At 37.6% G+C, this 15,336-nt stretch overlaps 1 protein-coding gene across 1 annotated transcript in view; it reads left to right on the top strand.

The window, feature by feature from the left end:
- LOC124642662 (ankyrin-2-like) overlaps window positions 1-15,336 on the top strand; it is a 65,896-nt gene that overhangs the window by 14,187 nt on the left and 36,373 nt on the right. Inside the window, exons 2-12 of the mRNA XM_047181249.1 lie at window positions 1,548-1,649; window positions 7,999-8,178; window positions 9,990-10,106; window positions 10,430-10,585; window positions 10,910-11,075; window positions 11,435-11,595; window positions 12,114-12,283; window positions 12,601-12,707; window positions 12,940-13,100; window positions 13,468-13,671; window positions 13,986-14,084. Of these exons, the coding sequence (XP_047037205.1) occupies window positions 1,548-1,649; window positions 7,999-8,178; window positions 9,990-10,106; window positions 10,430-10,585; window positions 10,910-11,075; window positions 11,435-11,595; window positions 12,114-12,283; window positions 12,601-12,707; window positions 12,940-13,100; window positions 13,468-13,671; window positions 13,986-14,084 (1,623 nt within the window). The remainder of the gene's footprint in view (window positions 1-1,547; window positions 1,650-7,998; window positions 8,179-9,989; window positions 10,107-10,429; window positions 10,586-10,909; window positions 11,076-11,434; window positions 11,596-12,113; window positions 12,284-12,600; window positions 12,708-12,939; window positions 13,101-13,467; window positions 13,672-13,985; window positions 14,085-15,336) is intronic.

Raw genomic sequence — 15,336 nt, forward strand, 5'->3', positions numbered from 1 at the left:
CTTTATGACCGCAGTTAAAATCTGATATAGCTTCTTCAGGTTAAGTTAAAGTACCTACTTAGTTTGAAGATACAAGGAGTAGTAAAACGGTGTTTATTAATATAGGTACTTTGTTGTGAGAAGGTATAAAACCTTAAGTTACATTAAGTTAGTACTATTGCTGTATGCTAAGAAAATTTCGATAAATAAGAAACTACAGATTTGCTTTTTGACCAACATATTATTTGAAGACCGATGGGTGAGCTGTCATTTGATCTGGCATCTAGAAACTAAAAACTATTCCAAAAACACTTGCATTTGGAACTGTAGCATCATTAGATATACTAGTAAGGAATGTAAATGCCATCAAAAACTTATATTTTGATACAGGAGTGAAAATATTTTGGGTATGTGTAGACATCGCATACACATGTATGTATTTGAGAGAACTAGCAAGTGACGTAGTACTATATAAATCCCCTGTGACGTATGTCGTGACAGGCCCTAATAAGAAACGAAGGCTTATTTCAGCCTGCATACCTATCTTATACAAACTTTTCTTTTAGCTTATTACGTTGATCTAGATTCTAAGGGTAGAATTTATTTGAAAAGTTTTCTGTAGATCTCTCGCAGTAGACGTCCACCAACAAGGTGGACATACAACCTTATAAAGGTCGCCGGAAGACGCTGGATGCAGGTCGCCTCCAACAGGTATCTGTGGAGATTTAAGGTTGAGGCCTATGTTCAGCATTGGACGTCCTATGGCTGAGATGATGATGATGACGATGTGTCATCGCAAATGCTTGTGCACTAATATGTCCTGCGCAGTTGGCTAATCTCCTTACATGAGAACAGTCGCCGTAGCCGATAATCGGCTAGGAGGACATCATCACACGGATTTAAATTTTCTTAAAATTTTTTTTTTTCAACCTTCTGGCCAACTGTCTGCCGACTATTTAGTCTGTAGTATGCGCAAAGACTAAAATCGATACTTCCCATCCAATTTATTCTCTACAGAATACATAAAAAGTCAATACTTTGAGAGATAGAACCTTCGTGGACAAAAAAGGTGTCCCTTGAGACCTTATGTTTATAGCTGGGGTTGATGTGGATGCTTTTAGAAACTGTGAAAAAGGGATCGGGGATAATGGATTTGAAGTTGCAAAGACTATAGTAATTATGTAGGAAAAAAGTGCTGAATGTATATGTATAGATTTTTATGTATTCGTATTTAGAATTGTATGTTAGCTCACGGCTTTAATAATACTGCTATTTTTCTTAATTAATTGTATTTAATTCCAGCCATACCATTGTTATTCCCTTATCCATAACTTCCAGCAATTCTGTAAGCTCCTTTAAAAATCATACTTTAACACTTGACATAACTATGACCAAAACTGCAAGCTGAATTCAACTCTAATAGCCTATATTAAAGTTGTAATTGCTCTGTTAAAAGATCACATCAACAAGATCACATCAACAGCTTCCAGGCATAAGCACCAACAAAACTGCAAGCTGAATTAAACCATTGCTCCATGTATTTAAAGTTGTAATTTCCTTGTTCACAGGCGGACGCGAGCACCGCGTTCCTGCGGGCTGCGCGCGCCGGCCAAATCGAAAAGATCATAAGTCTCCTAGAACAGGGCGTTGATATCAACGTTAGCAATGCTGTAAGTATGTCTTTATTATGGATACATTGATATACAAAAACCCAAGATCTCGAATAAAAGTTACGCTCGAAAGTGTCCCCGAACACGAATTCTGTCTCTTTCTATAAGGTACAAGCATACGTTATTGCAAGTTCAACTTTACTCGAGTTGCTTAAAGTCGTTATTACAACGCACTGTTATTAAAGCAATAAATAGGACATAGAAAATGAGCGCACAATTTTGATGGTGCGCTCATTTGGTGAGGACGTATTTGAGACGTATGCATCTTGGGTTTTTTTTTTGTATATTAATGCATGGAGAACAAAGTAACTAGCGGAGGTGCCATAACAGAAAATCACCTAAGAAAGTAATGCGAAAGTGATGCAAAAAGCGAGTGAGCGAAAGACGAGGAACGTTACTGCTTTATTTTTAACGATTGTTTTATTTGCTTTATTTTGAACGTTACTGATTATTTTTTGTAATACCAAAAATCGTTGACAGATATCTCAAAGAGCCTGAAAGGCTCTTTAGTTCATTCGTAACTAATCGTTTTGGTCATGGCCACTGTACGAATTTGACCTGGAAGAAGGCGCCTGACCTACCTGCATTATGGCACCTCCGCTCATCTTTCCTTACTCCGTGGTCTTTATGGTGTCATTTCACATGATATTATGATATTAATATGGCGGATTTAATATTAACGAGATGATGGTGTGAGTTAACCAGATGTTTTACTATACTTGTGTGTTAAGCACATTGTCTTTGTATGCTTAAGATAGGGAGTGCTCATCCGCTTTCATGAAAACATACACATAGGTACATACATACCTGTAACATGAAACTTTTAGAAGTAAAATAAACGATTTTTTTAATTGTTTGCGAATAAAGCAAACATCAACATGTAAACATGTAATTCATGCTGTAATGTAATTTAAATAAAAATATATTATTATTATTATAAATGTATGTCTCTTCCAGACCTCGGGACTATAGAGTCCCGGATTTTTGGGAGGCGAACGTGGGGCCGAAGCCAACACGCTGAAGCCCTTTTGAGACAACTTTAATGAAATGGTGACACAAAACCGACGATTATCCCTGTATACACTATAGAAATGTACCCAAGGACAATCCCCGGTTCTGTGCTAAACTATTGCTAACTATAGATGAAAACTACTTAGGCTATTGTGATGGGATGCTAATGGACTAGGAATGGGGAAACTACGGGAGCTATGGCACCTGCCGATGACAATGTATTAAATACATGTTAAAATGGCAGGTGGAGACTCGCCAACTCACTTACTGGGCCCCCGGGAATCTGTCACTGAAAAGCAACAAGAGGGCAACAGGGACATGAGCGGCTGAGAAGGGTGAGGATACCTCGGCGGACTTTAAACGCAGATCACGCGCTCCCTGTGGGTCCAGCATCACCGGCCCACTCGCCACTTACCACGAGGCACCTTCCCTCCGAGCAGGACTAACCTTGCTCTAGCGACTCCACTCTGACCGGCCGATGAAGGCAAGCCAAGAGGCGGGAGACCTATCCCCAGTCATGCTTCACTCCGGCAAGCCGGAGGTGGGGGACAGTATACTCTCCCTGGAGCACTCGGATATATAGCCCCGCGGGGTCGCTACTCCCCGTCATCCGCCTCAGATGCCCTGCGGGGCTTATTATTATTATTATTATCGACTGACAAAAGCTTCCAAGCTCATAATTATGTCTAGGTAGGTAGACGTTTTTAAACTAATGCTTATGAAATTTGAAAAATCAAAATTGAATCGACATTTTAGCCATGTTTATAACCCAACATAGGATCAAATAGTACCTACATCCCTACACACTTACATTATGTATATACAGACAGTAGTATGGCAACACTGTGACGTCATTTGCCATGAGCATCACTCGAGACGTGGGCGGCGACGTCATTATACGCAGACTGTATTTACATAACTTTGTACACATACATAAACATACTTTCTAGTGTAGTATGTAATTCTGAAAGTTTCATGGATTTTTTGCGAGGTAGTTTTTTATGAAAGTAGCTGTTTCGAGGTGTATTAGTATTAAAGCAGTTTATTTTTGCATCTGCATATAGGTTTGATGTTTTCACATGCTGTGCCGACGCTTAATATTAGGTCTTTACCTATGAAATTGCCGTTCTGCGGTAATGGCCATTTCAAATCATAATATTTTTTGTTTGGCTAAGAATTGTAATTTCAAATTAAGTTTATTAAAAAAAAAACATGGAATTCATCTTCCAAAAGTAGTCATTAGTTTACTGATTAGTGCTACATTGTCATCGCATTTCAATCTTCTTCTTCATCGTGGATACGTTAAAAAATCAAGTTATTATGGAATATGAGTACCGTGGTGCAGCAACGCGGCACAAGCGGCACGTAACATCAACGACGTTTACGGAGCTAAACGTACCTGTTATTGGTGTGCTCGCTTCCGTTTTGGAAATTTCCATCTGAAAGTTGAACCGAAGACTGGTCGACAACGATGAATTAAAGGCGATTATGAATTGAAGCTGATGATACACAATCTACTGCTAAAGCTTTCGACGTTAGCGTCAAAACAATATTGATCCATTTGCGTCAAATTGGCAAGGTAAAAAAGCTTAACAAATGGGTGTCCCACGAACTCAATGAACACTAGCGCGAAGTACGCGTCGAGACGTGCCTTGCACAGCTCAACAGACACACAAATGAATGATTTTTTCCGTCGTCCGCCAGTCACCAGACCTTGCGCCCACACACTACAACTTTTTCCAGAATTTGGATAAGTTTTTATCGGGTAAAAAATTCAGTACCCGAGAGGCAGTAAAAAATGCCTTTGAACAAATGGTTGCCTCCCATCCAGCTAATTTCTTTAAGAAGGGCATCAATTTACTGCCACTGCGTTGGCAAAGAAGCATTGATTGCATGGGTAATTACTTTGATAAATACAAATAAAAAATACGTGTGGCACTCGGGGACTGCCGCGGTAAAGCTATTGCATAGCATTCTGTATCAACTTATGCAATTATAATTATTTATTTACACGTGCATTGAAGCCAGATGCATTACCAACTTGTAATAATTTTCTACACTAAAACAATGGTATTGAAATCGAATCATTCAGAAGCACGAAGGAAGGTATTTGAAAAGTCTTTTGTCGATAAGTTGAAGAAAAAGTGCATTATGTACTTAGTAATCCGATAGCGAATATCTTCTGTTAAGTTATGTCACCCTAGTACTTGTGACAAAAAATGATTCGATTTCAATACCATTATTTTAGTGTAGAAAATTATTACAAGTTGGTAATGCATCTGGCTTCAATGCACTTATGATTTCCTAGTACTTGCCCGTCGGAGTGGGGAGCGTGAGGTTTTTTCGTTACGGAATTTCTGGATTTGGTCTCCGCGCTCAAGGCCTGCGATAGAAGCTATGCAATAGCTTAAAAATACATGAAAAAAAAAACGTTTACATTTTTAACTAGGATATGATCTGGAATAAAAAAAAAGGTTGTTTGAGGGATCATCAGATAACGTGAATGAGATCAAGTGACTAAAACCCACCATGTTCCTTTAAAAAAATCCCGTAGCAGTAAACAATTGCCATTGACCAAAGATATTTTAAGATGTAATTTTACGAGGTCTCATCGCCACTACCAAAATAAAAAAGCGCAATTTCTGTACGTTAGTAAAATTATATGGTTTTATGTAATTTTGTTTGTCATTATAACTCCAACAAAAATATTTTGGCTTACATTACTAGCAATAAAGACATAACTAAAAATCGTAATCAGGCGTAATAATTTGCGAAAGTAAACCTGCAAAGTTTACCATCCTACAATGTACATAGAAAGAAAACTCTACAGCTCTTAAAATACGGTTGAGTTTTGAATAAACTTAGTTTAACATGTAAATTAGGGCTATTTTCCGTATATTTGAGGTACGCACGCGAAGCTGTCACGAATGGAGATATCATACGGTTTAAATGAACTAAAACTACTAAATAAAGTGTGCCAAATTCTGTTAGTTCGGGAACTAGCTTCTGCTTACATTTTCATCTACTTCCCGATGGAACTACTCGAGATAAAAAGCTAATTATCATCTGTCTAGCCTTTTCCCAACTACATATGTTGGGGTCATGACAAAGTGGTTACTCATCCATCGCGCTAAGCGTTGATTAACTTTATGATCAATCGATCTAGCCACGAGGTCTTAGGGGTTCTTCTTGAGTATCTTGATTTAGCCACGAGGTCGTCAAAAAACGTACTTAAATACAAAATAAAATCATGTTTTCTGTTAAAGAAGTAGGTGTTTGTGTTTATTAGTGAAACCGCATAGCGTTCAAAGCGAACAATCTTCGGTTTACGAGCTTGCGCACAGGTAAACAAGAGAAAGAGATTAGTTATTTTGTTTTAATAACCACGTACGATTTTCCAACAGCCGGAAATCAGTAGAAACACATTCTCTCACTAGAGTTATAGCAGCTAAAACCTAAGTTGGCGTGACAATTCTCTTGGCGTGCCAACACGGATTGAATTGCGTGACATTTTATACGCGACAGACCAACTATATTTTTTCATTATATTATATAAGTGTGATTAGGCTATGCTGTTTAATTAAATTCTTGCTTCGTAGTTAATTTTCTGACGGGACTGACGGCCTTAGTTATGTGTAGGTACTGGGAGATTTTTTCCGAAACACATTTTGAACTGATTTATGGGCGTTACAGAGTCTGAATTAGTCTAGTCGGAAAATAAAATATATGAAAATTACAATTATAATATATCAAAACTGGACTATGTTCAAAGTTTCCATTTTTTTGAAACGGAATAACCAACAAAAATACCAGCAGATCAATTGAACTACAAATTAAATCTCTTAAAATACAATGAAAAAAAAAAGCTTCAAGGTAATCGTTCACCCTGTGAAGCATAATCCTTACCTCTCTTATCTCAAACAAAATATCTAAAGTTTATTCAGCATCTTAATAATAAATCTGTCCTCAATAAAATCCCGGGTACAATATCCTGCAACCTGTATTTGAAGGATCTTGAACCAGTTTCCAATCCTTGACCTATTTACGGTACAAAGTGACCTATTGGCCTATTTTCCTGTAGGTGTACTGCTAGGCTCAAGGCTTCCGTGAATTGTCCTTGAATTTATTGTGAAATGGGAAATTTATTGAGATCCGGGGATAGTTATCCGGGTTTACATATGGTTTTAATGGGTATTTGTTAGCATGAATTTTTGTTCATGTCTGTTCGTGAAAAGGTTTAGAGTTTGCCCAAGTAATTTGGTTGATGAGATCAGATACGCAGTCTCTGCATGTAAAATACAGATAGAAGATGAAGCCGATCCCATCATCATCATCATCATGTCGTCCAAGCAAGCCGTATCCGGCAGCGGCGACTCCTAAATGTGTAACCCGGTTGTCGTTGTTATGATAGGCTCTAAGCCGATTCCAATACAGCTGGAAAAGGGCTAGGCTAATGATGATGTGCTAAAAAATGACAATACGTGTAAGCGCCATATTCATAACATTTTAAGATGTGTGAGAATAAGAAACTTATAATATTTTTACGGCAAAAAAATCATATTATGTACACAATTCAGACCGCGCCACAGCAACAAGTTCCATTAATATATGTTCGCCTTTATACATAATCCTATTACATACGTGACCCGAATAATAAACCAGACACACACAAAATGTATTCAGAATATGGTAATCATAAACTAATGGTTTTGTCCCACGCTATTGACACGCTCTCAAAGTAGGTCCTATATCAAAAATATACATAAGATTTTTCCTTCATTGTTACTAGGCGTTCGTTCCATGGATTACATCCACCATTGTATTACCAGCCTCATAGTTTCGGAAAATACGTTACAGTGTTGACTCGGTTGTTATTTGTACATACATACATCTTTGTCAGTCGTTGCTTGCAATAAGAAGTCAGAATATCTGAACAACAGTCTTTCCAACGGTTATGGTGTTGCTTGGGAGTCAGATAGGCTATCATCTTATACCAGCCTATTGGCATCCACTGTTGAACCTAGCTTCCTTAATAAGCGCCAATCAATCCGGTCTTGGACAGCCCATATTTATCGACTGCCTGTCTCGTTAAGCAGTTGTTCTTGTTAGTTTCGCTCAACTTAGACTGAAAATCGATCAAATAAAATTATATCCATGCCCCATACAGATGATGTCTACAATATTTATTCATTCATATTCATATCATTTATTTGCGTTCTACAAGTTTGTCAAGGTGTTACAATAAGCTTACAGCTACTTACATTTGTGGATCCTGTTAGTGCACAGCAACATTGGGCATTTAATGCCAGTACATTAAAACTACCTCGTTTGTCCCCAGAACGGTCTAAACGCCATACACCTAGCTTCCAAGGATGGGCACGTGGAGGTGGTCCGAGAGCTGCTGCAGCGCGGTGCAGCAATCGACGCTGCCACGAAGAAGGGCAATACAGCGCTGCACATCGCTTCGCTTGCGGGGCAAGAGGCAGTCGTTAAGTTGCTGGTGCAGACTTCAGCACAGGTAAGAATTGTTATTAGGGAATAGGAGATTTTTTTAGTGATGATTTTGAATATGTAGGAAGGCCCAAAGAGAATGGGGAGTAGTCTATATTTTTGCTACCATGCGTTTAGACTACCGTGTATTTTTATTTCTAAGATTTGATAGATAATGAAGTTAAAATTAAAAACATCATATTCGTTTGCATATTCGGTTAAGGCAACGAACATATTTCACAATAAATAACGTTTTACATAGTTATAATATTCCAAAAGTATTCGTCCAAGGTCTTGAAACACATTGAAAACTTCCCCAAAACATGTAACCCAAACACATAAAACAGAAAATGCAGCAGAAACCAAAGATGAAAGACTTTTATTACACCGAAACGACCTCAAAAAACTCAATAATGATAAACAAGAATACGAACATTGCCAAAAACACGAAGCCAAAGTAAAAGTTCAAGGGTAAACACAAAAGGAAAAGATAAATAAACATGCCATTAAAGAAACTGGAACGAGCAGTACAAACAGTGCTAAAAGGGATTTATCAAAGGAAAAGAAAATATTGATATTTATGTAACGTGTGGACAGCTGGATATGACACGAACTTGGGAAAATGTGATCAGTCATGATTATCGAGTCCAGAAGAATAAATTACTTTTGGTAGCAACAGAAGTTATGATATTGTAATTAATCTTCTCGTATATTGTTAGTCTGGCAACATTACACATAATAATATTCGAGTATTCCTCAGCTATTCTCTAATAAGTTTTAGCACTCCAAATTTTTGGGAACAGTTGATCAGAAAACATTATGCCATTAAAGTTTATGTCGAAATATCCACTATACCTAGTCCTGCCGGACTTTTTAAAGAGATGAGTACCTACGTAAGCGCTTGTCGTTATAAGACTATTTGAACTACAACGGTCCAGTGAGCTTATTACCATTCATGAACTTAACGAGCTTTCATCAGGGTGAATGTGAAATACATGTTACGCATTGCCCAAGATTTATGCTTATTGAGGGTGATTAGATACATTTGTTCCTTGAAGGGTGAGTGGACTCCCCTTTGCAATGCCTGCGATAAATTATGGTCTTTTATGGCCATTTCGATAGATTGTTATTGAGATTGATTTGGAAAGTGATCGTATTGAATACGAAAATAGTTTTTTTTCTTCTTCAAATCGACTTTATGATTTTTCTCATGCTGAGTCTTTGGCATAAAAAATATTTTTATGGAACTGCTCAGTTTCTTTTTTTATGTCGAGTGCGAGTTAAGAACTTGCAAATAAATTAGGCCGCCTGTCTTTCTTTTATCAGCAAAAATAACTCAAATTGAGTCCGATCATTAATATTGCTGCTCAAAATAAAGCAAATTGATCACTGTAATGTATTGTCTGTCCGTATGATATTTTAAAAGGATTGACTGACAGGTACAATAACAAATATAAGTGAAACACTTCGCCAATCGACAGTTTTAAAAATATTTTGATGTATTGGGGAATATAAATCGGTTGGCTTAAGTGCAACATTTTAATTTTGTGCGTTATTCATTTGTTGTAATTTTGGATGTTTTGGTTATTTCCATGGGTTTCGACAGGTCGTTTATTTACAGGCCTTATTACATTGTCATGTTTTGGGGAAATTTTGAAATCACGTGAATGATTATTTGAGGTTTCCTACTTACCTAACCTAACCTATAGACACACTCGGTTTAGTTTTGAATTTGGATTCTCTGAATCTGGGCAGTCCTTGTGTGATTGCATACTTTCCACTTTACCTTTACGATCTTATCTTGTGTGTTTAATCTAATTATTTATTTTGTTTTGCCAGGTCAACATCCAATCCCAGAATGGCTTCACACCATTATACATGGCTGCACAGGAGAATCACGATGGTGTCGTGAAATTCCTGCTTGCTAATGGAGCCAACCAGAGTCTTGCTACTGAGGTAAGCACTGAATATAAAGTACTCGATACTTTTATTGTTTTCCACAGTACGTATTCTTATGAAAAAGCTCATATAAAGGCCCGTTTTTGGAATCTTGTCAGTCGTTTTAGGGTGAAATGGCCAATTGCTAACTACTCCAACATTTTCGTTTTAAACACATTCGATGATGAAGAGAACCCGTTTCAAACCAGTACATTGTACCTACAGGAAATACTCGATATTGATTTCTCTTTCGGATCTCTGTTTCATTCTAGAATTAACTTTATCGGTTAAGTTTTAGGGTGTAATTTCCTCTCAGCATTCAATGTCCACTTGTCTTCTAGGATGGCTTTACCCCCTTAGCCGTGGCTATGCAGCAAGGCCATGAGAAGGTGGTGGCAGTTCTCCTAGAAGCTGACACCCGCGGCAGGGTGCGCTTGCCAGCGCTCCACATCGCTGCCAAGAAGGACGATGTTAAAGCTGCTAATTTATTACTTGAGGTAAGAGAAGTTAACTCTTTTAAGAGCTATCTAGTTCTTTGAGATTTCCAACTGTATTCTTCTACATGATCTAAGATTATCATGTACTAACTACCTACCACTAATGTGGTAACTTTAACATAAAGTATTTTTTTCTGCCTTCAATACATTCTTCTGCTCTGTGTTTTGAAGATTATAGAACTTGTACAAAGCTTTTTACCTAAACATCTTTCTGTATGTATACTTCACTTTCGGTTTCTGCAACAAATAAACTCTAATGTCAAATTTAGTTTTTAAAAAGTCTCAAAAGGTCACCTTTCATAAAATCACCTTTTCTCCAATCAGAATGAACACAACCCCGACGTGACTTCGAAGTCCGGCTTCACTCCGCTGCACATTGCTGCTCATTACGGCAACGAGGCAGTCGCCAGACTGCTGCTGGCTAAAGGAGCTGATGTCAACTGTGCTGCTAAGCACAACATCTGCCCGCTGCATGTTGCTGCTAAGTGGGGTAAGACCACTAATAAAGAAACTGTACCTGACGATGTTTTGTGAAAATCTCAACTGCGTATTACCCGTTATCTCGTTACTCTTGTTAGTTGTATTCAAATGGTTGCAGGAGACGTTTTAATTGAATGACTTAATTATGTGGCAATATGTACTAACTATACATTTTTAAATCAATTTCCTCAAGTTTGAGAGATTCTGTAAAGTTAGAAAGTTCACAAGACCATGATATTTGCAGCTTCCAAAATTATTGAAAGCAGAAAATCTATTAATAGATTATAATCGTTTGTAATCGAAATCTCTTCCACAAAGGTTTAATCACCTTTTAACTCAGATCAAGTCATTCAACCACCATTCTTGCAGGCAAGGAAAATATGGTGTCCCTATTATGCGACAACGGGGCTAACGTAGAGGCGCGCACTAGAGACGGGCTGACTCCTCTCCACTGTGCCGCCAGGTCTGGACATGAGAGGGTCGTGGAGGCATTGCTGGATAGGGGCGCTCCTATCACCAGTAAGAGTAAGGTAAGAGGGTGTCAAATTGATGAACTTTTTTAGTATAGGAAATATCAGTATCTATAGTATAGTTAGTAGTAGTTTTTTAGTATAGGAAATATCAGTATAGTATAGGTACTGAATTTGTCTACTTAAAATTGTTTGATGTCTGAAGTCATGCTGACTTTGATTTCTCACGTAGCATTCTAATTTTTCACAAAGTAAATTATTATAATTTAGATTCACGTTGAACCTCGAAGTCTTACCTTTCATAACAACCAGGACATTAATATTATTCGTGGCATAGATACAATATAGATTTCTCCTGGAAAGAAACCGAAACATTGTCTGTTAATGTTTCTGTAACTGTAACTCTGTTTTTGTTGGAAATGTAAAACTACGTACCTATCTTACCTCTGCCAGTGAAAATCAGCATAATTTGTTACATAGGATGGATGGCATTTGAAACAATTTCAAATTACGCTTATTGCTTAACAAGTTTAGACTCAGTCTTCTACACCACTAAAACCACATTCTCCCCCCACCAGAACGGCCTAGCCCCCCTCCACATGGCGGCACAAGGCGACCACGCGGAAGCCGCGCGCGTGCTGCTGTCGCGCCGCGCGCCCGTCGATGACGTCACTGTCGACTATCTCACAGCACTGCATGTGGCTGCCCATTGTGGACATGCTAAAGTCGCTAAATTGTTGCTGGACAGGTAAAAATTATTTAAAGTAAGAAATAGGTAGCAATTATTTTGTTATCTGATTTTAGGGGTTCAAAGTCATTCGCATGATTTATGAGGAGTGTGTACTACTGTGTACAATGTTCCTCTCACACAGAGAAGATGGAAATACAACCTCTTAAAAAAAAACCTCTGACAATTTACCTGATAATTTACTGAATTGTCGATCCCAAATAAATTGGGATAAGGGCAAAAGGCTCATGATGATTTTGGGGAATTAATCTCTTGCAATAATGCTAACATTACCTAGTACAAGTGGAAAGAAATCTCATTTTCTATTTGGTTCATAGGAACGCGGACGCGAATGCGCGTGCTCTAAATGGTTTCACACCACTGCACATTGCCTGCAAGAAGAACAGGATCAAAGTGGTGGAACTGCTACTCAAGTATGGTGCAAGTAAGTATACTAGCATTTTAACCTAACAGAAGTGAAAGGGAGAAGTGGAAAAACAATATATATCTTTGTTTCATCCCTCCTATTTGTGACCTTAATTTTTGACCATCTAAATTGTCTCATCATACACCGCTAACCTTCTCTTTTCTTCATATTTTACACTTTTTATTCAATCGTCATTTCCTCAAATATACAGTATACGACCTTCTTACTTAAAAACTCCTCCATCCACCAGGTATCCAAGCCACAACAGAATCAGGTCTGACTCCACTCCACGTGGCAGCGTTCATGGGCTGCATGAACATCGTGATCTACCTGCTGCAGCATGAGGCCAACCCTGACGTGCCTACTGTTAGGGGAGAGACTCCTCTGCATTTAGCTGCGAGAGCTAACCAGGTATGGTTACTTAAATTGGAATATGTCTGGGCCCAATTTTAAGGCGGCTGTTTAAGGGTCCAAAATCAATCAAAGCATTGACTATGAAGAGGCTTCAGATTTTTTTATTTACCTAAACCTACCTTTTTTTATTTACCTTTTTAAATATTCCATTTAAAAATCAGTCAGTTTCAATGACAAATTTTTCAAAGGCAGTTACTGGTAAATAATAAAAAAATGCTTACCGGATAAGAGCCCTTCAATATCTATTTCTGATCCTTTCAAATATGACATTCATATTTGTTTTTGTCTAAGAATATATGCAGGTCTATTATAAAAGTTTCAGTAAAAAAAAAGCCATATCATTAATTCTACTCTTTTTCCACAGACGGACATAATCCGCATCCTCCTCCGCAACGGAGCAGCAGTAGAGGCTAAAGCTAGAGAGAGACAGACGCCCCTACACATCGCCTCTCGTCTCGGCAACGTGGACATTGCAGTCTTGCTGCTGCAGCACGGCGCTGACGTTAGAGCTATGACTGCCGATCATTATAATCCGCTGCATATTGCTGCTAAACAGCATAATCATGATGTAAGTTAAGAATTACCAATTAAGTATGTTTTAGTAGTTTTGTCCAGATAAATTGTATAACTGGTTTCCAGCCTAGTCTATTTAGTATTGTTTTATATGGAGCAATACCGCTTGACTAGACTAATATAATCAGTTTCTTGGCTTCTTGCCTCTAATGCCTGACAGCATACGGAACAAAATCTTCTAAGACATTTTTGAATTTGTAAAATTACAGAAAAAGTATTTTGGAACTGAGCAGTTTTCATGACTCTTTAAAATAACCTGGCAGTTAGCGTTTTATATACTTATATTAATCAACATCGATTGACTGGCAGGTTGCAGCGGCGTTGATTGAGCACAACGCTCCACTCACGGCTACTACCAAGAAAGGATTCACGGCACTCCATTTAGCTGCTAAATATGGAAACTTGAAGGTAGGTTTTTGACGTGACAACGTCTTATAAATCGATGGAGCCGGCTGCACGCACGAAAAAACATGACTCATGCGGCGTTACCTCGCTCTGAGGCGTTCCATCGCACAATCGGCCTACGCGTTCGGCAGCGTTCGACATCTGTCTCTCTCCCACTTGAGTGAGCGATGCGTCCGCGTAAACAGCTGCTATTCAATAATATATTTACATATTTTCGTCAAGTATGAAGTGCAGTGAAAAGTGAATGTGGTGTAAATTGTTTATAGCAACGATAATTGCGACGATAAAGGTAATGATTCTTTCGATATTAAATATATGTTCAGTGATATATTGTCGAATATTCGTGCTTTCATAATTAAAATAAATAGCATCAGTCCGCTAGTGCAGCGATTGTAGGTTATGCTATAACAAAACTATAATAATAAGGTAATAGAACTATTTCACGATGAGTAAAAAATCAATAGGCATGATGACAGTAATCAAAAATCATTAAAATAATATATTTATTAAATTAAACTTGAAGCTTGGAATATAAAACGCGCATTGTTTTCTTTATTAATAATGTGATTAATATGTATTTTTATAAAATAAAATTACGAAATAAGGCAATCCGCCATGATATCTTGAACACCAATCAGAGCTCGTGACGTCATCTCTGAAAACAACTCGCGCGAAAGCGCGCGAACGTCACATTTCGCTATTGTGAACTTCCACTGCGATCTTTGTTTTTAATTAAATAATTGTTTATAACACGAGTTATGGAGCCCGGATTTATCAAGGCAAACAGCGCTAATTTGCCTAGAATTGATATCATAATGCTAGGAGAGTTTTTCGCATCAAATAAAGATTTTTGTTCAGCTGAATTTAGAAATGTTAAAAGTACAACGTAAGTATACTAGTTTAATTAAAAAAACTTCTATGTAAGTGTATTAGTTTAATTAAAAAAACTTCTATGTTAGAATATTAGTTTAATTAAAAACAATTTTAGTTATAAATAATTCCTTAAAATTACTTTTGACAATGTATTTGTTATCAGGTGTAAATGTTAATGAAATCTATTATCATGGTTCTACCCTTTATTTATAAATTGATTTTTCTTTTAGGTCCTCCAGGCCATCCTATGGTGATGACGCTGTGAGTTACGTACAGCTGAAACGCAAAAAATAAAACAAAAAAATAAAGTTGGTCCCTGGGCAATATTGCTTTTGAATCTCGCCTTGCAAGTTTAAGCCACTTGTTTCGTATTTTTTTATTG

The sequence above is a fragment of the Helicoverpa zea genome, chromosome 25, assembly GCF_022581195.2.
Source record: "Helicoverpa zea isolate HzStark_Cry1AcR chromosome 25, ilHelZeax1.1, whole genome shotgun sequence".
Classification (NCBI taxonomy): Eukaryota; Metazoa; Arthropoda; class Insecta; order Lepidoptera; family Noctuidae; genus Helicoverpa; species Helicoverpa zea.